The 26,950-nt window shown below is 39.6% G+C and overlaps 1 protein-coding gene across 3 annotated transcripts in view; it reads left to right on the forward strand.

Annotated features, from left to right (window-relative positions):
- FAM171A1 (family with sequence similarity 171 member A1) overlaps nucleotides 1-26,950 on the forward strand; it is a 90,695-nt gene that overhangs the window by 50,267 nt on the left and 13,478 nt on the right. For 2 of the 3 annotated variants that reach the window (XM_065050952.1, XM_065050950.1), the window contains exons 2-5: nucleotides 3,703-3,930; nucleotides 10,072-10,164; nucleotides 15,128-15,286; nucleotides 19,214-19,390. In XM_065050952.1, coding sequence (XP_064907024.1) covers nucleotides 3,703-3,930; nucleotides 10,072-10,164; nucleotides 15,128-15,286; nucleotides 19,214-19,390 — 657 coding nt within the window. Of the gene's footprint in view, nucleotides 1-3,702; nucleotides 3,958-10,071; nucleotides 10,165-15,127; nucleotides 15,287-19,213; nucleotides 19,391-26,950 lie in introns of all 3 variants that reach the window. The other variant, XM_065050953.1, reaches the window with a different exon arrangement.

Below are 26,950 nucleotides of genomic sequence, written 5' to 3' on the forward strand. Positions count from 1 at the left end.
TAAGTAATAGAAAGCACAACAGTATCACAAATCTGTGGAAAAATGAAGCATGCTTCTCTTTATCAGTTCACATTCTCCGCGTTCATCTGCAGTGCTTTTGGTTCCCTGCCTCCATTGTCTTCCCCACTCACTGCAGATATCCTTCCCTCTCTGAGTCCACGTGTCTTCAATACTGTGTGAGCTCCTTGCTGTGGTAGGCTGTAAAACTCAAGAATAATCTTGATCTCCGCTGTTTTGTTGAGAATACAAACTAAAACGTTTGCCAGATATTTTAAAGACTTTATTCCTTAACTATTAATGAGTCTTGTAAGCAGCTTTTTCTAATTAAATACTTCTTTTAGTATACCTAATTCTTCGGTGTAGGACCTCCCTATTAATTTGAGGTCACACGGGTCTTGAATCACTTGCTCTCCTTACTCTGCTTCTTTCCCTTCTTCTCTCCTCCTGTTCCTCAAGAAGTGCCTGAATATCTCCTAACAATTCTGATACTTGTTGTATAGCTTTAAATTTTCGTAGTAGTCTCTCTTTGTAGATTGTTCTCTCCGGTTTAAAGCTTGTAATTGTTCTGTTGCTGTGGAAATGACTGTGATAACGCAGGTTTAGTGTTTATGACTTCACTGCTGTATTAGATAAGAAGAAAAAGGAGCTGTTGCATGGGAGAAAGGCCTGAATTAGGCAAGTTGTATACATTTCACACGGATGTCAGGGAAGGTAGCGCATGAAAAGGAATTAGGGTTGTTCAGGCTGTTATGATTTTTCTCTCTCTTCTCAGGGAAAAAAAACAAGTCTAAGTATTAAAAAGAAGGAGAAAAAAAAGCCAATGTCTGACCTAGGGACTGTGGTTTGGAAGAGCAGTTCCGGTCTGTTGCCTTTCCGGACACCAGTGTTCCATCTTGGGTGATGGCCTTTGGCGTTTCCGCTTGGAAACAGGATTTTGGAAACCCTTATCCTTCCTTATCAGAAAGAGAGAAGGACACAGACAGAAGCCCTTATATAGCTACAGAGTGAAGAATAAAGGAATTTCCTACTGGAGATACCCATGGCTCGCTCTCTTGTTTGGAAAGAGAGAGCTAGATTTGTGTATACAGCAAAAACTTTGTTTTATCAGTCAATTTTACAAGTAGTCTCTGTTCTAGAATTTTGGATGTCTATAAGGAATTAAATAGATTTTATACTTCTGTTGTTTTCTTATCCTCTTCCTGATTAGTATTTAATATTCCAGACCTCCTTGGTTCCTTCTTATATGTGGTTGTTTTAGAAAAGGCTAAACTTTCGTGTTACTGAAATTGCTAACCACAATGTTCAGTTTGTCCCGTTTCCTTGCTTTTTCTTTAATGCATGACCCATTATTCTTAACCGCATCTGTTCTTCAGTATTCTTTGCTGGGCAGTTCAAAGTGGGAAACATTAACATCACAGCTATCTGGCTTTGGATCTAAGCATATTGTCCCTGCACATTTTGAAAATAAAAAGTTAAAATGCCTTTTGCCCTCACGTTTGTGAATACATGTGGTTTGTAAATACGTAAATACATATGTGTTCCTCCTTTAATTAATGCAGCTTCCTTTCATGTGCACAAGATTTCACAAGTTGCTTGGTGGTCAAGGCAAGGTTTCTTAGGAAGCATTCTGTACATGCACAGCGGAGTGTATGGACACTGCTTTTCAATATACGTTGTTTTCTTTGACTACTAAATGCAAAACTGGGAACAAGTCCAAAATCTTTAATAGGCAGAATGTATTTCATGCTGATCCTCTCTAAATTGGCATCCTTCATTGCCAAGTTCTAAAGTGAGGTCTGCAATGATGATTAATTTCTCTAATGGGGTTTTTGTTCAGGGTTGCCTGATATTTTTATTTTCTGTACTGTGGGATTCAGACAGAAGGTCTCCATTTATAAAAGGTCCTGATATCTTTCTGGCTGAAATGCCCTTAGGACAGAGGTGCTGATATTTTTGTATTAGATCTTGACATCCTTTTAAAATTTTATATGGTTACAGTATGTTTCTCAGCATAATCAGTTGTGTCATTTCACTGTTGAAATTTGTTGTTCTTCTTGGTGTTATGTCTTGCTGGCTCTTGCTTACACCAAAATAAGTTCTTACAATCCTAATGCACGGTAGTAAATAACAGGACTGTATTACCTGTGCTATTCTATAGAAAGTAGCATATTGTTTTTAAATAAATATGAAGAGGAGATCATGCTCTGTTTTGTGGGCAACACATGAAGAAATGAGTTGCACATGGAGTGTGAGCATCTTGCTTGTTAGCAGCTGAATTCCCCTGGCACAAAAAGGGAGTTTGCAAAATATCCTCTACTACCTTGGGGAATGGAGTAAGCTGAGGTAGGGGATTTCATGCAAGAACAGCAGGGTTTCCAAAGACAAGGGCAAGAACAAGAGAAAGGAGAGAGCAGGAGAGGAAAAAGGGAGGTAGGTACTCATTTAGGAGAATGAGATTACTGTAAATGAAAAAATCCAAGGAGTGGCTTGGTGGAGGCATTGGACCATTGCTGGGTCTTTTCAACACAGCATTGCATGACAACAGCTGCTACTTTAGAGCATGAAGCACAGGAACTATTGGAGGGGCAGAAAAATAATCGTAGATGTGGAGGAATGCCTTCCAGAGGGACTGTCTTGCACAAGCCACCCCACTTTATGTAACAAAAGCCTGGTGACACAATGCATGGTTTAGTCATAGGAGTGCCCCAGGGTGGACAAATATTGGACATCTGGAAACATTTAAACAAGTGATTAGTTTCTGGAAAAATGGCAAATTACTCAAGGAAAATGTAGTCCATTGTGTTGGCTTCTGACTGCATGTCTGCAAGACGTATGATTCTCCTGCCTGCCTTAGCTGTCACTGCTTTGCTTCTCATAGCCACCAGTGCTATGTGGGGACAGGTGACACAGTCGTGCCAGGGTTGACAAGCAGATGTCACTAGGGGCTGTGACATTTTTGCCCCTTTGGAAAAAAGGCCAGTGAACGGGGAGGCCAGAGGGGGCGTTTTCCTCTCTTCCTTGCTGCTAGAGCTCTGCTTCCCACCTGGTCGTCCTGTGCTTTGAGGACAAGGACCTGATCCCGTGAGATTTCACTGTCTTGGTTAGACATCACCAGGGAAGTCCTATGCCCACTGGGGCAATCTCTCCTATCTCTGACTGTAGCACAGCCCACTCTATTGCTCACTTTCATCCTGGGCTTCCATGACAGCAGATTTCCCCTGTTCCTCTGCTACACAAAGAGAGAAGGGGGTGACGGCACATAGCAAGGCAGGGACCTTACAGAGAGTTCTGGTGCCGTGCCACCCATGGCTAATACATGATGTTTGATAGCATTTAGAATTGCGATACTATTGTGAGGCTGACACGTTGCCCGTTGAAGGGAATATTACCTGTATCTAGTGATGTGCTGCCCAGGTATGTGTGGGTCATGGGTGGAATATAGATGCCTCCACAACTGCAGTTAGCAGTAGGGCAATAATTCAGGGCCTGGTCTGGCTTGTGGAAGAATCTGCAGTGTCTCTATAGAGTGACTACCCAAAATGGAGAACTGCAGACCAGGACAAGAGGTATTTGGCACCAAAGTGTCACAGATTAGCAGTGAGCTCTGTGTCTTTCTGGTCATTGGTGTGCCAGCATGTTCTGACTGCTGCCTCCTGCAGAAGCTTTTTAGATGATAATTGCTGTGTTTGTTTGTCATTACAGAAGTAACGCTGAAGGTCCATGTAAGCGATGCCATCACACATCAGCCAGTAACTGAAGCCTTCATTGAGATTTTTACCAACCAGATCTCCATTGCATCTGGAACCTCAGGAACAGATGGCACTGCCTTCCTCAAGTTTCAGTATAAATTGGGCAATCAGCTGATAGTGACTGCTAGTAAACATGCCTATGTGCCAAATTCTGCACCATGGAAACCTGTAAGATTGCCTGGTAAGAGATCTTTATTTTTGTTCTGAGGTAAGACTTTGCATCTAAAAGAAGTTACACGGTTTTGTATGATGTGTTTTAATGCTCGCGATCCTGGGTGGGAGGAAGAACATCTGTCTGTTTCAAAACAACCAAGGTTTCTTCCTCAGTTAAACTCTGGCATCAGGGCTGTGCAGGGATTCGCTCTGTTCCTGGCTGTCCTTGATACAGTGCTATGTCAGTTTTCAAACAACTGTTGGTGCTCTTACAGCACCACAGAAAATAAAGTCTGTATCAGATGTTTTTCTTAATGGGAACTCTGTTTTCTAGTGCTTTGTTTCAGCAGCTGTGATGTACTCATTCATTTCTCTCTCAAGGTGTAACAACAACTGTTGCACTGTAGGCTGTAGTGTACAAGGAAAGTCCAGGCCTTTCAGTTCTTGGCCATGTCAATAGGACTGTTTTAAACTGCAGTTATGTTATCCAGATGTAAGGAATTTTTTTAAACTTCAATAGCATAGTTTGTTTCTTCCACAGGCAAACAAATATAACAGTAATACTTGCATGTTAGTTTTCATGAGAAGTCCTCAAAATTTTATAGGAAGTGGGAGACTTTACATTAGTTGTACAGGAGGGAAAACTGAGTCACAAAGACTGTTTCTGTACTGCTAAATAGATTGAGAGTGGCTTTCAGACCGTGAGATGTGGTATTTAGATGAAGGTTACATCCCCAGTTTTCATCTGCCTTTCCTCTAACCCTCAGCCACAATTAGTGTCCGAATAGTCTGGGAATGGTCTCAGGCTCATATTATACCCACATCACACCTACTTATTACCTCAGATTTGATGATTAGCCCAGGCCAAATCCATGCAAGGTTTTAGGTGCACTAATGTTTAAATAGTATAAATGATCACAGTGCAGTGTTCAATCCCATCCGTTGGCTTCGTTTTATTTATTATCAATATAGCCAGAGGGACTGTATGACTTGCCACAAGGTCAAGCAGTGAATGTATATGTATTTTCAGATGGGGAAAGGAACTTGAATCTCTTCAAACCCAGAATTATGCCTTAGGCATTTCAACATGCTGTTTACTTATCTGCATCTGCTTGCTTCAGATAAAACACTCTTGACTTATTCCACATTTCCTTTACCATATTCTGCCATGTTTTCCAGCTGCTTACTTGAGCTATAGTGGAGGCAAAGCCAGGCTCTTAGGTGCCTAGTGAAAGAAAAAGAAGAAACTGAAATGAATTGCTGCAAGGAGAGTTTCAAATAAATAAAAGGGAATGATATTTTTACAGCAGTAGTGCTCAAATATTGGAGCAGGGTGTCCAGAAAGATTGCAAAGCCTCCATCTTTAAAGATATTCAACTGCTTGGTTGGAGCAGGTGACCTCCAGAGGTCTCTTCCAACCATAATTGCTCCATGACTGTTTAGAATTTTCCTTGATTTATTTTTCTGATTAAATAAGATGAAGTTCAGCTTCCTCAGTATAGTTCATGTACTTTCTTAAGACACAATTATATATGATTAAACTGTGTAACAATCTTTTCTTGCCTTGTGTCTCATATCTATCTGACTCATACCATATCAGGGCTATCAAACTCGTTTTCACCAAGGGCCACATCAGCCTCGTGGTTGCTTTCAAAGGGCTGAACGTCATTTTAGGACTGTATAAATATAACTACTCCTATATGTATGCAGCCCTGAAATTACATTTGGCCTCATGAAGGCAACTGCGAGGCTGATGCGGCCCCCGGTGAAGATGAGTGATATCCTTGCCGTGGATCTTTTGAATGTCACCTGCTCTTCCATGACTTGGAGTTTGTTTTGTTAGGTTTTTCGTTTGTTGCTTTTTCTTAAATGTTTATTTTGAGGGAAGGGAATCAAACATTGTTTTGGTAAGTCATTGAAGTTTAAAGAGCAGTAATTGTATACAGTTTCCACAAAATCTTTCCATGGCTGAAATGTGCGCTTAACTCAGAAAATAGATTCCTTTCACCTCTGATCTTCCCCCGTTGAAACTGGTAGATAGTTTGCCATTGATTTAATTGGGAGTAGAATTCTTTCTTTTACTTTCTGTACCTTGAACTTAATACTTTGATTAAAGAAACAACAAGTTACAACTTGATACGCCCCATGTAGATTTAATAGGGTTGTTATTTGAATTACTCCTTAAAAGGGACATGACATAAAAGCTCAGGCCCAAGATACTTAGGCTATTATTTTTTGTATTAACTAAGATGCCTATAGTCTTTAAAAAACTTTTCAAGAACTTTTTGTATTTAAATGCCCTGTATTAAAATGTCTGTCATGCTTGTAACCATCACAGTACAGAAGTTTTGAAAACCATGGATGTTTGGTTGCTGTTATTTTTAGTCTATGTTGAATGATAAGGAACAGGCGGTGTATTTAAATCTTGATTCTACAGTGTGCATTCTGGGCACACAGGCACAGCGGGACCCTTCATTTCCCAAAAATGCCTTTTAACCATTCTAGTACTTGTCACCCACAGAGCGGATACACGGCTCCGAGCAGCCTTCTGCCCACGACAGTGGTTTAAGCCAGTGTGCCGTCCTGTGTGCTGTGGTGAATGAAGCACAGACCCATTTACTTCAAACACCTTGGTGTAGAACTGATAACTCCCCACTCCACGAGTGGGGAGTACGTTTGAAAGCTATAGGGTGAGAATGTTTAAAGGGATGTAACAGCACTTTGTTGAAGGATCGGGATTCTTCTGTCACAGTCAATATGCAGTAGGTGTGATCTTGCGCTGAAATTCTGCACAGCCACTGAACTCAAGATATTGTAATAGCTTTAAGGAGTAAACATTGAGGGTTTTCTGTTCTCACAATTCGGCAGAAATGAACTTTTCTTATGTTAACCAAAATAATTACTAGCTCTTTGCCACTTAAGTAGGAGGATTATTTATTTACATAGTGATAAATTGTAGGAGGAAAAGATTAAGATCTCTTTTTCCATTAACATATTTATCAGCAGAGCCATGACTCCACTTATTAACAGTTCATTAATTTAACATCATTTGAGTTGCTGAAGTGTTCCATGATGGAAGATGTGCTCATCTATCTGTTCTTGGCTATGCGTAGATTTTTCTTTTTAAGTAATTTGGAAGAAAATAAATTTGTGACTGTGAGCCCATATTTAAGAGGACATTTTGGAGCAGTGTGTGCAACGAAGAGAGGGAAGTTGCTGAAGCAGCACAGTTCAGATTAGGTGTCAGAGTCAGTCAGAGCAAACCATGGTGTTACTGTGGTGAAATGTAGCTCCAGGAGCAGAGGCTGCTCACAGTATTTCTGGGAGAAGCAGAGCTCATCTGGAAAGCAGTGACTCTGCAGAAAACACGTGAGTCACGGTAGATGAACAATTGAAAATAACCTCCCAATGCAGCACTGCAAGGAAGAGGAATGGTCTTGTCCTTAGCTGTAAAATAGCGTAAAGGCTGAGAAGGCCAAGTATAGTATTTCAGAACTTGTACTTAGTGCAGGCATTCTGGGAAATGTGTGTCCAGTTCTGGATTTGCACTTCAAGAAGAATGTTTAAAACTACAGGGTTACGTGAGGAGTGCTTAAACGATTGAAGACATGTTTTACAGGGAAAGACTTGGAAGTGCTCTATTTATTTTGTTCACTAGAGTGAAAGTTCATGGGGTAATTTGATCGTAGTCCATCAGTACCCACACAAAGAACAGGAAATAGGTAAGAGAATTCTTCTGTCTAGCAGCCTGGTATAATAAGATCAAATGACTGGCAGTCTAACCTCCAATAAATTTTGATGGGTAAAAGACACATAGTTTAACTGCCCTCATAATTATTTACTAGAACATTGATCTTGTGGTGTAGTCTTCACCTTCAAAAGAAAGTCAGATAGTTTTTCTACATGCATCCTGGTTTAAACATAGGTATTGGATCTGAAGCAGTAATTCAGGGAAGGCTGTAGCTATTACAGGAGTAAGACTGGATCATTGAATCATCCTTCTGGCCTTAAAAACTATGACTTTCTGACTTTGTCATGCTGAGAAGAGATTGCAGAAAAAAGCGGGGGAAGTTTAGAGATTATATATGCATTGTAGTCTGGCATATATGGAAGATGATGTTGGCATTGTTTATTGTATTGAGCTCCCCAGGGTGTCTAAACATAAGGGACTTGAACATAAGACCTATGAGGAGAGGCTGAGGGAGCTGGGGTTGTTTAGTCTAGAGAAGAGGAGGCTTAGAGGTGACCTCATCACTCTCTATAACTACCTGAAGGGAAGTTATAGCCAGGTGGGGATTGGTCTCTTCTCCCAGGCAGTTAGCAATAGGACAAGGGGGCATGGGCTTAAACTCTACCAGGGGAAATTTAGGCTGGATATTAGAAAGAAATTCTTTACAGAGAGAGTGATCAGGCATTGGAATGGCCTGCCCAGGGAGGTAGTGGACTCGCCGTCCCTGGAGGTTTTTAAACTGAGATTGGACGTGGCACTTAGTGCCATGATCTAGTAAACGGACTAGAGTTGGACCAAGGGTTGGACTCGATGATCTCTGAGGTCTCTTCCAACCCAGTCGATTCTGTGATTCTGTAAATTATATTAGCTTTCTTCATACAAATTAAGTTATTGAAGTAAAGACAAACAAATTTTGTAATTGTGGCCTTAGTGCTACTTAGACTAGGCAACATTCTTATGTTGCCTGACATGTAGGTCTGTTTCACATGTAGAGCATTGGAAAGAAAACTCTCAGCTGTGCTTAACATGATTGTTTGTGTTGGTTTTGTTTTAATGTTCATCTATGCTATTAAGATCATCTTTCAGATAGGAGTTCTTATCAGTGTGATTCTCCTAGTTTCATCTCATTTTTCTGTATTTCTCCTAAACACTACAGTTTCCGATCTTTAAAAAGAGAATAGATTTCTTAAAACAGAAATAGTGTACAGTTTCCCTATTTGTTTCCAACACCTGTATGGGATGTTGGATCAAATAATATGTATTAATTTAGAGCAGGGCTGTCAAACTCATTTTCACTGGGGGCCACATCAGCCTCATGGTTGCCTTTAAAGGGCCAACTGTATTTTAGGACTGTATAAATATAGGAGCAGTTGCATGGTGAAATGAGTTTGACAGCCCTGATTTAGGGGAAATTTGTGAAACTGCAGAAAATGAGAAGAGCTTGCACCGTTCTTTTACTAATTGATTGGGGAAATGTCACTTGTGATCACTTCAGAGTGGGATGAGTACTTTCCTGGTGCAAATGTGGGATGCTCCCCAGTTACCAAAAATTGCTAGTCTGTGTTACTGTCCTTCTCTCCTTCTACCTTTGAAAACCATGCATGAACTGCAGGCAGATCCACTTCTGACTGTTTTCATGGGTGTGGGAGCCAGGTGGGCTCAGTGGCTGATTCCACACATATTTCTGGTCTTCTGGGTCTGAAGAACCGGGTGTGAAGTTACGTCATGTTCTTCACTCTCCAAATGCGTGTGCATACAGACACAGTTCCCTCTAAGGAATGTCAGTACCCAGCGGCAGAGGAGGCCCTTGTACACATGCTTCTTGCAGCAGATACCATTTATCTGTCCCCTTTTGTACCATGTGGTAGAATTACAGTAGTTCTGCTATACATAGCACTTCTGTAGTGTAGGTGGTGACTCAGTAAGGACATGCTGTATTTTAAAGCAAATTATTCACTTAGTCATCATACTTTACCTTTCTGTATGACATTTTATGTAAGCAGCTCAAAGTATTTAAAAGTTAAGTTTCATTAAAATCTTCCCAAAGTAACACATGTAACTGTTTCGCAGAAAAAATAATTCAGTCAGACTGAGTTAGTGTTTGATGCATCTTTATGTAATGACAAGTCTTTCTGCAGAGCTGGGAGCTACAACCTGAAACCCTGCTTTCCACTGCACTCTTCTGTGCTTTGAGCTACTGTGCATTACTTTATCAGTGTCAAAGCATAGACCATGTTGCTTAGTTGAATAATAATTACCCTGGCAATGTAATTATTTGGTTTAGCAAATGCACATGGTTTCTGTCATGTATACAATATGATTTTAATATTTTGGGTGGCCTGCTTTTGCAAAAATATAAACGAAAGTAAGTGCTGTTGTTGTTGGGTTATGTTTATAAGAATTCACATATATTCCACTTAAACCACTTCTCTCCCACAGTGTTCTCTTCACTGAGTCTCGGCCTTCTTCCTGAACGCTCAGCTACTCTAATGGTCTATGATGATGTAGTCCAGATAGTCTCAGGATTTCAAGGTATGCTGGTTTTTGGAAGTCAGAATTTATATTTGAGTGACAGCCCAATACTTTCTGAACTTTGTCCCTTGAGAGAGACTGATATTTCATGGGGAATTCTTCTGGGTTCTCCCAAGAATGCTCCTCTGTAGGGTGGTTTTACCAAATTGATTAATAGCTAAATTCATCCCTAACTGCTGCAACTAGGGAAGTGGAGTTACTTGGTGATAAACGAGTTTGGAATTTACTGTCCCATTTAAGAGCTAGAGATTACATTTCTTTTGCTTTTAGGTGTTTTGCATCTAGCCTCATCTAATCGTCCTTGGAGTAAACATTTGCTGATGTTCCGATTGCCTAAAAATTTTCTGTTCTATTTTATTTTTTCCTACTGTGAATGGCTTACAAATTTAGGACATTAAGAATTTTTAAATTTCTCATATCTGCATTGTTGTATACCATATATAAACTTGCTTTTCTCAATTACTTCCCGTGGATTCCTTATCAGACTGCCTGCAAACCCACATGCTACAGGATGCAACCCACTGTGTTAGAAGAATAAAGTTTGAATCACCTTTTCATAAGGCCAAACACAGAAGTTAAAGTAACTATAGTATCAATCAGCTGAACACTGTATTTTCTGAATTGCACAGTAAAGAATAAAACGTTCGTCTGACCTAGGGATCAACTTAACTTAGCAAGTTGATGTGATAGCTGAGGTAAGTGTGTTAACAAAAGAACAGAAGTCTTTGAAGATACCTTTATGAGCCAAAACAAGGGGACATCCTTCCTGTGAGCACTCTTATTGTGCATAAACTTATGTGTCTTATTCACGTGTATTATGATTGCCATCATTTTAAACTCTATCAGATAGTTAATAAACAGAGGAATACTACCGTGAATAAGATTCTACAATAACCTTGTTTTATCTGAGGCAATATAATACAATTATGCCTTCCTGCCATCTTTTTTTTTTATGGTTAGAAACCATTCATCCACAATAGGCTTTTCATTAATGATAGCACTAGATATGACTGAAGCTGAAAAAGCACTAAACAAATTAGGTAGCTGACGGAACGCTCAGAAGGAGCTGGAGAACAGCACAGCTGCTGGACGTATATTACGCAATTTGAGAGCTGACATTATCTAATGGGATAAATTAGATGGACGGTGGACTGTGTTAAACCACAAGGGATTCCATTAGATGAAACATGAAATGTTGTTTAGCAACAGCATTCTATGAGCACAGTATATGAAATACTCTTATTCTTATGCAAATGTGCTAGTATTATGCGATTAACTTTAAAAGAACAATCTTTCCATGTTTAAAGCTTCCTTTCTTAAAAACAAACAAACAAAACAAACAAACAAAACAACAGGGGATGTTAAAGGGCTAGAGGAATATTTAACAGGTGAATAACACTCATAAATGTTTTCTACATAATCTTGCTCCCCTCAGTGAATTGACCCAGGGTGTTCCAAATATATTTAAATTATAATAATATAACTGCTTCTGCTGGTATAGCAGAGAGAGAGGATAAAGGAAAAAAATGGTACCCATAGTATTCTAACAGTTGGAATTTGAACTCTCAGTCTTGCACAGTAAAAACTATTTTATGGGACCAGCCCACACCCGTTTCTTGGGAATTCTCTTGTGGTGAAACCTAAATGAAAGACAGCCTAGACATTGTACCAGCATTGTACTAGAGCCTCTCTAGTTTCCATCCAAAATCCCTGTGACCTAGTTTTTCTCTGTTACTTCCCCAATTTATTTCCCAGTAACTTTGAGCTGCTTCAAAAGAGCTGATCAGGAGTTACCTTAGTGCAAGAACAAGAGCAAAACAGGCCTCATTATACCAGGGTCAGCCTGGGAACACTGGTGTCTGAAGCACCAGTCAAAGGGAAAGAAAGGCCTGTTTTCTGCGATCAGATACCAGTTGCTTTGGAATAATTAATCAAGCAAGCGATGACTTAGGCAATTGAGAAGTTTGTCTGAGTTGATGCAGCCAGATTCATTTTCCTGATGGCATTATAATCCGCCGCTGCGCTCTGTCAGTAATTGGGAGGGATGGAGCTTGCCAGCCGCTGGGTCATTTAATTTCTTTAATACTGGCGCAGTGACGAGCAGAACTCCAGTGTTTGGTGAATGGGAGCTGGATGGATACCTGCTCTCTGCCTCTAACATGAGCAATCAGAGCATGAATCGATTGTACTTCAGATATTACTTTGTAGGCTGAAGCTGAAACACTGATGTGGTGCCACATGTCAAGCATCCAGCATGGCAGGAGATGCCTTACAGGAACTCCTTGAGATGGTTACATCTTCAGGTGTACGCTGGCACACTGGAGCTGACAGCATTTGAATCATGGCTGGTGTGTTGACAAGGGGGTGTTTAGAGATTATAGGATCAGTGCTGAGAAGTCTTTCCACTCATGGCACTCACCAAGTGGAGAGAGCTCACATGCCAGTTTTATACTTGAACGTGTTTGGGTTTTATTTGTTTTTTATAAGTCAAAATTGGATATCTTTAATAACAGAAGAAATAATAATCATCTACTCCCAGCAACAAGCGTTGACTTGAAAAATACTCTTAAGAGTCTGGCCAGCAAAAGTCTTGCTCTGCATTTTACCACTTCCAATTCCCTTAATAAGTCTATTCCCAAATATAAGCCCAGAAATGCTCCATGACCTCTGCTAAAGGAGTACATTGGATTATCTTCTAAGCAAGGTGGTGGGAGAAGGCGAAAGCATTGGTAACTGCCTCCATCACGAGCCTTTCACTGGTAGCTCCCAATCTTCTGCCCCTTTGAAGTGCCCTGGCGTGCTTGGGGACGCCCACCTGAGGAGTTGAGAGGAGGGTCAAAGTCAGTGGCAGGTTTCAGGTGAACATCAGTATCAAGGAGTTTGTTAATCTAGGATGTGAATTAACTCCTCTGCACTGATTTATTGTATTTAAACTTGCATCCAAGTCGATTGCTGCACAGGTTCCTGCCAGGTTTGGGGCTGAGCCATAGGAACACTTGGTGCTGCCTGCAGGATTCAAGAAAGCAAGGTTGGCTTTCTGGGTCTGCCCTATCTGGTTAAAGCTGGGCAACTCATGGCTCTGCCAGTGCTACAAAACAACCATTTTATTATAGAAAGCAGCAGAGCCTTCCCATAAAATACTGTGTGAAGGCTCAACAACAGTTACTTTGTTTTCAATGCTTAATTAGTTTTGACCTTCAGAAGTATAATACTGGTTCTTGAATAATTCACCTTAACTAGACTTTAGACAGCGAAAAATTATATGATTTTACATTGTACTGTTAGTGATAAGCCTAATGCTGCTTTGTTTGTTGTGTTTTTTTGGCTTTTTTTTTTTTCCTGTGTTGTTACTATGGGTACTGGTCCCTCCGGGCTGTAGGAGCCCGCCCAGCAGATCTGTCCCTGAGGTACAGCAAACTGCTACGGTACTGCAGAGCACTTGGGAGATAAGTCTTCCTCGAGTTCCTTGCAGTCAATTTATTTAGTCTTTTATGTTTTCCACTGGGTAAGGGAGATTTCTTGCTGTTTCACATGGGTGTTTAATGGCTATCTTAAACACTTTAGGATACTGCCGGTCTAGAGAGCCTGCTGTAAGAACTTAAATTATTCAGAAATTAGAAGAAGAAAAGTAGTTTTATAGCTCTTTCTTGACACCTAAACAACGATCAGCTCTTTGGAGATACTTGCATGCCTACATAGCAATTTTTGTTGGCTAATACAAAGTTTGTTCTGTGGAGTTTTATATTTTCTCATAGCTATAGCTCCTGCTAGAAAATAGTGCCAGATGAAAATCCAGCCCTCTGGTTAATGACTTTGGTAGTTATAAAGCTTAGGAGTTGTGAGTTGAGCTCTTTAATCTTTCTCACAGTGAATTACATGTAACCTAAAAGTGCTGCCAGAGACTAACAGAGCAAAAGAAGCAAAATTGTTTTGACATCTTTGAACCACGTAGTCAAATGTCAATTTAGAAAAAAAGCCTCTTGATTTTGTGCTGTGTGGAGAGTGTTCTGTAAGTATTCAAAGTGAGCTCTGGCAAATATAATAGCTTTTGATTTAAAAATTAATTTGCATGTTGCACACACAAACTTGCAGATGGAGTCTTGCTGTGTGTTGATAAATAGTATTAATGGTGAGCATCCATTCAGAAAAAACTCTTGACTTAATAAACTGGGATTTAAATGAGACATGAAATGCCATAGCACATGAAGCAGTCTTAAATCATGGTGCAGCAAAGAACCTTCAGTTAGCACCTAGTGATCTTGGATAACAAACCCACTAAAACTGTACAACACAAAGGAAAAGAGAAAAAAATCTTACATGCCGAGTAATCTGGTCCTGTTTAGATTTGTTCTTTGTGTGGGAAAATATGGAAACTCTTTTCACCCAAGCTTTGTCAAGTAAATCTTTTTATCCAGTGACTTAAATAAAAGGTCACTATTACCTCAGTGCAAGAGACAGTTAACATGGCCAAAGCTTTGTAAAAATTTAATGCAGAAATTACACCAGTTAATTGGGTAGAAATGTCTCTTAGAAAATCACTTTAAAGAACACAAACTACATTTATCTTGCTATTTCAGGAGAAACAAAATTCAAACAAATACGGTGAACTGGATGGTTTTCTAAACCCTACCTCTGAACTCAGGTTTAGTTTCAGTTATATTCATTAAAAGAAGCATGTAATTAAATTGGAGGTGATCTGGGGAAATAACATAGTCATAAAAGCTTCTGACATTAGATGCCTTCACAATTTTGCTCTGTGGTGCTTGTGGAAAAATAATGGCAGCTGCAAAATAAATGTAAAAATACCGGTTTTCCACCTCTTTCATAATATCCTTCTGATCTCTCTGTCCTTCTCAAGCTATTGCAGTTTACAATGAAAAAAACCTGTAAATGTGTTTCCATCAATATGAACACCTAAATATTCTGCCTTCCTTGAATATATGGTCACTTTTGATTTTTTTAGGTGCACGGACTCAGCCACAAGTTCACTTTCAGAGAAGATCTGTGAAGTTACCAGAGAACACGAGCTACAGTGATTTGACAGCGTATCTGACTGCAGCCAGTTCACCCTGGGAAGTGGACAGTTTTCCTTATTTACAGGGATTAGATGGAAATGGAACAGGTAACTCACTGGTTTGGTTTTGCTCTGATTTTATATTGGTCCAGGGCTCGACTTTTGACCATATAATTTTTTTTCCATTCTCCATTCCAGCAAACTTTGAAATTTGGTGAGATGATAGGTTCAACTGCCCTCCCAAAATGCTGTTCCAATAAGCAAGAGAGCAGGGTCCGCTGGCCTTTCAAAGGGGCCACTGAACAGCAAAAGTGAAGACTCCTTGGCCTTGGGAGATCAGAAAAGTTTGTTATACTTGTAGTTTAGAGCTAAGTCTCCAAATGTATCGCACATACACACACAAGAATGGAGATTAACGTGAAGGGACAAAAAATAGTTCAACTAAAGGATGCTGTAGAATTCTTGTTCAAATGTTTTTCAAGAATAAATAAATGCCTGCATATCAAGGATTTAATACTCTGTTTTTTCAACTGAAAATTGTTTCTATGGTTTGCTAATACTTTTTAATCTAGCTTCAGCCAAAAAGGTGCAAATTCATCTAGCACCAAATGGAAAACAACGAAGATTTGCAGTAAAAACACTGCTAAATTCAAAGCTGTAATACATTTTTATGGCTGCAACTGCCTGTTACCCTTATTCCGCTTCTCATTTACCCTTGTTTGAAACAATTGATGTTGTGTAGGCTAGACAAAAAATAGAAGAATTTGGCACAGAAATCTTCACATTCTTAAAATGCTGGTGTGAAAAGGAGAATAATGCTTCCACTGTGTCCATATTGGGTTAGAAAGCAAGCAGTGGAGTTGCAGTGCAAGAGAGATTCAGTCTAGTGATCAGGAAAACTTTGCTATCGTGAGGATAGTTTAAGCTGTAGAATCAACTGCTTGAGGGTGTTTGACAGAGACAGTCCCCTGTGGGGATGGCATAGGCGTAGCTCAGCCTGCTGTGAAGCAGCTAAATAACCCCATGAGGTCCCTCCATGCTGTTTCTTGGGATGCATTTACTTGTGATGTGTTGATTTAGATGACCTTCAATGCTAGACCTTGTGTAGAAACGGTATGTACTGAGCTCGTTGGCTTTTCCTTTTGAAAAAAAAAAGGCAAAATAAGCTTCCCCTTCTCTTTTTACAAATCTGAATATCTCCTTTTCTATTGCAATTAGAAATGTGTCCGCTACCTTACTCAATCCCTCTGCCTGCTCCAGTGAATACATCTCATCCTATCTCATTCTGTCATTTCCCTATTCCATCTTCAACCTTCACTTTTCTCTGGATCTTCATACTCAGACATGATCAAATACCTCTTTATCTTTTTTAAAACAAAGGAACGCACTTGGTCTCACTCATCTGTCTACTTCCTCATCTCCTTTCTTTTTATCTCTAAACTCACTGAACAAACTGTTGACATTGTTTGTGGGATTCCTCTCTCCCAAATCTTTCCTTAATACTCTGCAACCCGGATTCCCACCCTTGCAGTTATTTACTGAAAACAGGTCTTGCCAAGATTTCAGATGATCACTTCTCATGGGAACTGCTCAGCCAGGACATTGTCTTTCTCCTGTTTTACGTCCTACAAAACAGATGAATGCACTCTTAGTTTTTCAGTCTTCTGTCTGCTTACAAGGTGGAAACTTTTCTACTTGAGCTTGGGGGCCCTGAATTTGACTGTATTTGTCTTCAGGTAGAAGTGTGTTATAAAAGACCAAAACAACAGGCAAAGAAATAGGGTTTGAGAGACTGACAAGAGCCTTGTTTTCTGAATACTGTAGTATTCAGTATGGTATAATGCAGACTACAAATACAGTATATTTGTATATGCACTATAGGATAGGTGAAATGTCTTCTGTTTTCAGTAAAAGATTTTCCTGCTGTGGGAACATGAAACTCGGCTTGACTTCCTTTTCTTCATCTCCAAGCGTCTCAGTGAACATTTCCTCTGAAACATTTTTGAAGGAGTAAAAAAAATGAGATCACCACTTTCTGGGGATTTTTTTAATGTTTCTATTCTCAAGAGAAAAAAAGAAAACTGTATACAAATTTTAGAATTCTAAAAGAAACCTTTGCATTAATTTGAATGGGAAATGTTGGCATGTTCCTGAACACTGCCACTTCTGTCTCCCACCTCACCTCCCGCCCAGTTACTTCTCTGTTCTTTCGCAGTTTCTTTACATGCCTGTGCAGTTTTGGAGAGGTCCTCCCATTTGTTTCAGTCAGCTCAGTTCTCTGGCGAGTATTTGTCCAGGGTGACTTTACAGTTGCTTTAACTAAAACTCTGTGAGTTCAGCTGTTTCCACAAAATCCCAACTATGGTTGAAGTAGTAATATGGAGCAGTGAAAATTTGTTCCATGAATCAGCATGTTCCAAACATTAAAAAATCAAATAATGTAGCTGCAAGTAGTGACAAGCCTGTAAAGTGTTAGCTTATTGTTTCTATTAATCACCAATTGGAGAGCAGTAGAATGGTTTCACAAAATCTTGTCCTTTTAATCAAACTAAACAAAACTTTCCATCATCTGCAGCAATGGACCAAGCTGGCTAATAACCATTTACTCCTGCTGGTTTTGTAGGCTGTTTCTTTCTTTTTTAAAAAGAGTGAAGTCTGAGTCACAGTGGATTTTCCTCTGACTATGTTTAGAGCTCTTTACAGGTCACCTGATGTCAAAAATGACAAGAAATAAATGAAAGCTGACATTTATTCAAGTCCATTCCCATCTATCTGTGCATGTGCTTATCAGTTTTATAGCATGTGAGAGTTTCATAAGCATTGATTTGAATTTACCTTCACAACAGAAGGGAGAAAAACTTACCATTTGAATGAGCATTTGCATACTGTGCAAGGTGGCAAATGGATTATTTCTTCTTGCCAGAGATCAGTGTATTTCAGAAATTTCTTCATTTTCTAATAGAACTTGCTCAGCCCAGTACTGAGCAAAGTGTTAGTGCATCTTAAGTAAAAAAGATGCAAACAGTGTTTCACCATCAGAATGCTTTTTCTGGGGCTAAAAACTCAGATATTGAAAGTTTTGAATTTTCTTTCATTATTGTTTTGCTAAAGCATATCTGTCTAACATCTGTAAAAATGAGTAAAATATGAAACAATTTAATCCTTGATATTAATCTAAATGTTTCTAAAATCTGAAGTTATACCTTTCGTCATTAGGAATTTATATATGCCAAAATGTGATCAGGTTAAGATACTTAGCAGCAGGAATTTATTTCTCTGATACCAGCCTGAGAAACTTAATAGCCCAAGTCCAGTGACCTGAGGACAAGCATCGCTCTGACAGAAATGGCAGAAGCAGTGAATTGAACCATCAGGAATAAAGGAACAACTCTTCCCCCACCAATTCCCTCCTCTAAGGCTGTAAGGGGTTGATATTGTGCACCACTGGAGCCGATAATATACAAATGCGGGGTTAGACTGGCAACTTTCTCCTGCACCGTAGCTGAACTTCCAAACCTTATTTTTCTGTTTTTTTTGTTTCAGTTAGCTTTGCAGTTCTGTTATATCGCCATCTTCAGAGTGCCTGTTTTCTCACAACTTAAGTCCCTCTGGAAGATACGCTTCTGCCCCTCAGTAGATGGAACCAGCATGTGTGTCACTTGCATGTCAGCTGTGCAACAGTGACACTCACCTTGAAACCTGAGGAAAATGTGCATCAGAATAGATGCTGTAGCAAACAAGCCACATGCAAAGTTACTTCTGGTTATTTTCCATGTCTTCAGTTTGGCACATCTTGAAAAATCCAAAGAATTTAAAATTATGAGGAGTTTTGTCTCTTTTTCCTTCCAAAATTAAGTGAAAAATACAGAAGCATGTATACCTTTCCGGTTGTGAATTTTGTAAGGCAGGGAGGATTACTGCTACCATCCCTTGAGAAATATGTTGGTGCAATACTGTGCTGTTGAACCACATGGATGTATCTTAAATTCTGGGAAACTGTGTCATTGTCTCAATGTTAATTCGTTCTCTCGGTAGGAAACAGCACCCGGTACGACCTCACCCCCGTCACTGCAGTCAGTGTTCATCTCCTCAACAGCGATAGGACTCCAATCCCCGTGAATGGCCCCATCTATGTAACAGTGCCTCTGCCAGCAAACAGCAACTTGAAGCACAATGCACACGTTCCAGCCTGGAGGTTTGACCAAAAATTTGGTAGGTAACATCTCGTTGTGATTCCTGAGATGGCTTCGTTTGTCTGAAACTAATATCTCACTGCATTGATTATGTTAATATAGTGAGGTCTTCACTGGAGTGTACAGAAATGTGTTTTCTGTCTAAAAGGAGAGAAGGCTGAGTTTTACTGATCAAGTAATACATGGTATATATGCACATATACTTGAGTAGCATTATGTGTGACTTCTACAGAAAATTATTTTGTAAATGTACCATTTTGCAATTATTAAATATTTTATGTCAAAACTGTCTTGAGAGGACTTGATTTTGCCCACAGACAGAGAAGCAGAGAGATGTATTCACTTCAACATTGAACTGGGAGTCTGGAGAAATAGAAACTCGCCTTATCTTTGCCAGCAGCCAGCTGTCTGACCTTTGGTCTCTCTCCTGTCTCTAGCTCAGTTTCCTGCCTGTCAGATAGGAAACATAATACTGGCTTCTTTGTAAATCACTTCGAGATTGACTAATACTATCAAGAAGGAAAATTAATGTAAATTATTTTTTTTTAAGTAAAGAAGCACGCAAAATTCATGAAATATTTTGAAAGGACAGAATGACTAATCAATTTAGCTGCAAAATGCACTCAGTTTTTTACATTTCAGGATAATGCTTGCTATTGTGAACAAGAACTTTTCCAGAAATATGTGGTTCAGGCTCTCTATTTTTGTTTTGGTTAGCTAGCTAACTGGTATACTGTATTGCTGGCTGGTATACATTGCTAGCTGGTATACTGTATGCTGTCCTTCTTTATACCTCCAAAGTGTAAAGATTAAGGTGTGCATAAGTCTTGTTCTGGTGAGTCCCCTTCAGTTATTGCACTGTGCCCTCTGAAGTATGTATTAGAAGGTTGTTAAGGAAAACAAGTGTGAAAAGAGGAATGGAAGGTGAGGAAGAGAGGCAGAAAAGGGAGGCAGAAATGTGCATCTGTATAGACAAAGCAACCAGCATGAAACCAGCATGCTGGAGGAAGGGAGGGGAGGGGGGAAGAGAGAGGTAAAGGAGGAAATGACAATTTTGCTTCCTTCCTGCCTCTGTTTGCTGAAAAAGGTGATGTATTTTCAAACAGCATGCCTATAAATCTTTTGTCAGAATCTGGCTGTACTAGAGAGTAAAGCAGTAGGATTTAATGAAGAATAAATTGGAATATGATACAAAATTGAACAATAGAAAAAGAGCACAATGGATGGATTTGGGGCTTCCCTTAAGTGTGGAAATGACACTTTTCTTGTGATACCCTGGTAGCAAGTTTCCCTACGTTCTTCCTGAAACTGGTCTTGATTTGTGATTCTAGGAACTATTTTGTTTTCCCTTGTTCAAAAAAAGATGGGGAAGACTGACTCAGGTTTACTTTCTCCACAAGAAGCAGTCCATCCCCAGCCCCTCCTGTCAGCGGTGGTGTAGCTGTAGCCCGCCTCATCACTAGTTACCACTAGTGAAATGGTTCTGATTTTGAGTATGGAGCTTTTTCATTTCTGGCCAAATTTCCATGCCCCTGTTGTGTGGCCACAAAAACTCTCTCTTACTATGGAATATGGTTTCTACTATTGCGTGTAAAGAGCTAGCTACCCTATTGTGTGCAGTACATGTTAGTGTAGATCAATAAGGATTGGTTAACTTAGCTTTGCAGGCTTGAGGCTCCCAAGCTTGAGACAAGTTGAGCCTTGTTTGCTTCGCTACAAGCTGCTGGAGCACGTGTGTTGTTGGGAGGGGAAGACATGAGGACCACTAAACAAAAAGGGGTTTTGTCAGGCCACTTAGCTTCACAAGTCATGGAGAGGAAGGTATTGAAGATGTTAAGTTCAGGCTCTAGCTCACACTTCAGCTGAAGTAAGCATCTTTCTGTGCAGCCAAGATGTCGAACAAAGATGCATTTAAACCCTGACTGCAGCATGCCAGTTCTAGGAGAATTTTGGCCACATCCCAACCAGTTTAAATTGGAGTAGCCTAATCTAATAAGTGGAGCAACCACTCTTATCTTGCATGGGCCACATTAGCACCCTAAGGGCTGTCAAACTGACCATATGTAGCATGAGCGTGGTGGTACCCTATCATTCTCCATCCTTGTGGTGCTTGCACTGTGAAGGGAGGAGGATGGATGATGACTGGAATGGCTCCATGCTGGAGAAATCCTAAACTGGCAAACAAGTTGTTGTAACCCATTTGCCCTGCCAGATCTGTGTCTTCTCAGGACGGGACCTCTAACCTCATTATTCTGATTTCGTCTTTCATTTCAGGAGCTGCTTTTTTTGGTGCTAGTTATGTTGCGGTTTCTTCTTAATAAATCTTCAGTGGCTTGAATTTTCACACTTGTATCTGAAAATTGAGTAAATGCCAGAGATGGAAAACTGTGAGTGTATTACCAGACAATAATGCAGCGCTTCTCTCCAGCGTGTTAGCAGTACAGTGGGCGCTTGTTCATGCAAGCCATTGTTTTTGTTTAGAATCCATGTGGTTGTCATCATTACTGCATGAAGTATAATTTCTGCTCTAAAAAGCAGAAATACTTCTCACTTTTAGGGGGGGAAGCAGAGAAGGGACAGATGTACTAGAAATATGTTTTAATCCTTAGAATCTCCTACATTTTGCTGAGCTCATGATGCACTAATATAAACCCAGTGGCATCTGATTGGAAGTGCAGAGATTTTCATCGTTGCTACAGAAATTATGCATATTTGCATATTATCGTGGCCAAATATAATTAATGGCTTTTTAGGATGTTTACCATAAACAATCTGTATTTTCATTACCAGTTTCTGTCCTCGTGAGAGAACTGGGGAGAGAAGGGGGAGAAGCAGCAGAGTCTGCTGAAGGCTGGGGGGGTTCCAGTGGCACCGATGAAGCAGCTAGCCAGAAGGAGCAGGCTGACATCATCTGCCATATTTATTTCATACTGTTCCAAATGAGATTTTTCATTGCAAAACTAACTTACCACCTTGCGTGCACAGTAAGCAAATTAAAGCAGTAATGCCTTTTTGAATAATTAATAAAATGAAAGGCGACTAACTGTGCCCTGGAGAAGTTTTAGGATAAACAAATACGTCCAACCTTGTTCTTGTGTTGGAGATGCACTCCAGTACCTTTCTCTGCAGCATTTCTTAGTGTTGGTGATAATAAGCACAGATGCATTGATGTTATGGAGATGTATACATTAAAATGCAACTTAACCATTCTGTGCTATTGACGCACCCATATCTTGTGTTTCACACTACTGTGGAAGAGTGGTTTTATTTCATAGTACACACTTAAAGGTTTGAACGTAGAGAGATACAGATTCTTATTTTCATACTCAGGATTGTTCAGGGGGGGTTTCTGGGTTGTTGGCTTTTCTTTTTCCCAACTGCTGCCTTGTTTTTGTCAAAGCCTGAAGGGGCTGAAAAACTTTTTCTTTATCCATAAACAGATGGTTGGGATCATGACTTCCTCCCTGTATGTTTGCCTTGATGTCACTAGGATTTACGGCAATACAATTTATCTCTCTATTCTCAGACACCAAATTTCTGTCCAACATTTCTTTCTAGCCTTGTCCTCTTCAGTCAGAAATGAACACTACAGATCCCAGTAGAAAGGAGACTTTTTGTACCTCCTGTATCATTTCCAGCTCTCGCCAGCTGGTCTGAATAACACAGCACTTGCTCAGCTGTGTTCTCCTCAGCCCCCATTCAAATGGTTTATGCTTTATGTTAAGGTGTCTGTTTTTCATTGGAGTCAGTGAGCAAAACTGCAAGAGGAGCGTTCTCCATTTTAAGGCCTCAGTTTCAGCCCATGTGCTATGGAGGGCACTATGTTGCACCAAAACCTCTAGATCCACATCTAGAGTTGTATGAAGGACTTTAAAATATTACCAAATATTCCAGAGTGCATAATATGGAAATGGAATTTATTCTTCAGTGACAATATTGATGCATATGCAAGTTTATTAATCCTACCAAATAACAGGAAAATATTTTCAACACTGTTTTTAACCTTGTGTGGCAGTGGAGTGTGGAAGGATGGGGTTAAACCTTCACCCTTTTGCTGCTCCTCCTTAAAATGTGTTATTTCTTGTGCACTATGTGTAAATGAAGTTCAGAGCACTGTTTCTCAGTTCTTCCTCCCCGTTGAACACTTAGTGTACGTCTTTGACGTGACCTTGTTGTCTTTAAATTACGAACTTCTTTGCACAGGAGAATGTTTCCCCAGTGCCTAAAGACTCAACCATGTATTAATGTTAAGTGATGGCAGAATATGAGTATCTTGGGAACTCTTTTTATAGCTTTCTCAAGCACAATACTTTTATTTACACTCTGCTGTGCTTGGTCAGTGCTTTGTGACTGCGTTTAATGCTATAATAGCTTTCTAAATACGTTTGAAAGTCTGGTGCTTACTTTTTCTGGGTGACGTGCTGCCTTCAATGGTAAAATTTCCATTGACTTTTGTAGAGTCAGAATTTCCTGATATTCCTTCCTCAGCAAAATGAAGATAATTTTTTCTGTGCTCAAAAGAAGTCATGAGGATATACTTACTACAAACAGTATCAGTGTCTACTTAAACTTGACTGCAGAGTCGTTTTGCTGTGTTTCATGGAGGTGAAATGACGCTTGATTTTGTTTGTAGTGTTTGTAGGGAGAGAGTGACAGCTACTGTCAGGCAGAAAATGTAAGCGCGGTACTGTACATCTACCTGTTTAGTTCAAATTATTTATAAATACGATGATTTGCGAAAAAGTCTGTGATTTAAGCTTCCATGTGGTAGCAATGATAAGCTGCCTAAAGAAAAGATTGACTTTTATTTTCATAGTTTAAAAATAAAACATATTCCTTATCGTTGTGAATTCTGTTCATTCACACACTACATAACAGACAGAAGAGAATCATTTAACAAAAACATTTCGTTGCTTGATCTGACACTAGGTATGAGTACATGCCTCTGAACTTGGATAGAGGGCCTGCCCGTGGACTGTGCAGCTGCACACGTGGCCTGGGACTTCACACACTTACTCCTCTGTGGGTTTTTACTCTGTTTTCTACACGTGACAAATGGACGTGTTCAGGCAAATACATTCCCTGCCCCCAAAAGTTTGAATTTAGTGTAATCAGATCTGGAACAGTTGATCCTAGACCAGATTCACTGGTAATATGGAGATTTATTTGCAAATTTCAAGGAGAAAACCAAGTCTCCACAAAGTTCATAGTTACACTATTTCTATAGCTTACAAGTTCCTTGACAATTTGATTTTTGACTTCTTTTTTATCTCAGCTGTGAAGGTTAAATTACTCTTAAATACTAATTACACTGAGGAATACAGATTTTTAACTAACTGCTCTCAAAGAGTTTCAGATTTTGTGTGTTGCCATAGAAATGGCAGTTACCAAACCCAGCTTTTTGCCATGTATGATGTCTACATAATAGGTACAGATATAATTGCAGAATAGTAGACAGACCTCAGCACTGAAAGGAATAGCAGCTCTTCCTCTGATGCTTCACAGTGTGGCTCACTGAGGTATGTTCTCACTATCGTGATTCCTCTGGAGAGGTGTAGTGGATCACACGAGGCAGTTGTGCTTGTTTGTCAATATGTACATTGTTTTTAAGATCAGTGTTGTGGCTTACACATGTGAAAGTGATGTGAATGGATTGTTTGATCCTCTCCACCTCATACACTATCTGAGTTGCATTTGTGGCAAAGCAGACATGGTATGGCATGATGGTGGAGCTTAAGAGGACGTTGAAGGAATTGGGTTGGTGCCAAAGTGTAGTGATACATGCAAATAACCCCCTACTATGTAGTCAAGAAAATAAAACTGTGAACAAATAGCATGGCTTCTGGGAGCAGGTTTGAATAACAGACTATAAACTGTGTCATGTAGACAGGCCTGTAGCTCCACCTACAGAAGCCATACAGTAGAAGGTGAGAAGAGGTAGATGTCGAAATTCAAGTAGTGGAGAAAATACTATTATTGCTTTTGTACAGCTGCTTGAGTTGGAGAGGACTTGGAGATTGGTGGCAATACAGGCAGGAGTGCATAGAGCAGGAGTGTGAAGTGTCTGGGTGCAGCTGGAAGAAGCTGAGGAGGACCTGGGACAACCTTCCTCCATGGCCTTGGGATGGTAGATCAAATCTCAATGTGCGTCTCCTTCCGCTTCAAGGATTGAGAAATAGAAACTGAACATGAGTGTCGTGTGAGGCCAAATGAAGGAAAAGGCATGCAGTGTTTTGAATTGTGTCATGCTTTTATTTATTACTTGTTCTAATAATTTTGTCTGACTTAATGTGATTATTAATGTGATAAAATGAATATTAAAGGTAGTATCTGCCGTGTACACCAGTAACCAGGGGTGGTGGTCCAGCAAGCATAACCGAGCTTTCCCTTCTGAAATATAATTACTAACCAGTAATTACATATGGAAGTAATTTTCTTTAATAAGTCTGTTCTGTTTCTTTCTGGAAAGAAATGCTGAGGGGACCAAAGCAATGCAAGCAGTTCTCTGTACAATGTACCCTGCCTTCTGCCCAGGCATAACCACGTTTTTAAATAATGAAAACTCGCATGTTCTTTTGTTAAATACTTGACAGGTGATTTAAGAGAAAAAATGGGGAGATATAGCAAAAACTACAGAACTTCTCAGACACTAGTAATAAATTAAACCATTAGATTTCCTTGCAGAAATCTTCAAGGTATCATGTTAAAAGCATGTGTTTTGCTTACAGTACACCAAATAGTGGTGGTGCTGCTAAAACAGTAGCAGGATTTAGCCCTGGAAGGCTTGTGCAACAAATTCTATGAGTGGAAGAATAATGAAGGTATGAGCTCAGGACAGGGACATGTATTTTTTGCTGTTGCCTAGCAACTCCAAAACCAAAATTGTAATATTAACTTAAATACTATGAATGTTTAAACCCATGTGTATTGGGGGAGGAGGCAAGTCATCTCTACCAATATTAAAGAAAGAATTTTTCAACTTCTAATTTCAGTGGCTTTTAGCTTTTTAGAAAATGAACAAAAGTAAAACTAAAAGCCCATCCTTTTGTAGTAAAACTTGAGATGCTGATGCAGATTAGAGGTGATTTTTGGTTGGAAGAAGAAATCTGATAAGCAGCTTTCCACTTGTAAAATGAAAAGCTACTACTTATGTATGTCAGAACATGGTTTAGGAAGTTATTTTCACAAACTTGCCCTTGATTAACTCTCCATAACATTGTCTTTTGAACTGTCTAGATCAATTACTTCTAGAAACACTGTTTATATGTTTTGAATATCCTTTGCTGTCCCACACTGTGATAACAACCTTGCTCATTCCTTTTGATGTGTATATCACCATTTAGCTGTGATTCTCTGCCTAAGCAGGGCAATTTTACAAGACATTGTAGACATCACAGAAGAGATCCATGCGGAAAGAAAAGAGACTCTATTAAGGAATATTTATTGAAAACATCTATGCTATTAAGTAGTATGGTTAAAAGTATCTTTCTTTTCTTTCCAAAACTCTTTTGTCCAGGGAAGATAATCTTGTGAATAAAAACAAATTTATATAATGGGATTATGCTTAATTTGCTCTCTG

This window comes from Columba livia, chromosome 2, assembly GCF_036013475.1.
Source record: "Columba livia isolate bColLiv1 breed racing homer chromosome 2, bColLiv1.pat.W.v2, whole genome shotgun sequence".
Lineage (NCBI taxonomy): Eukaryota > Metazoa > Chordata > Aves > Columbiformes > Columbidae > Columba > Columba livia.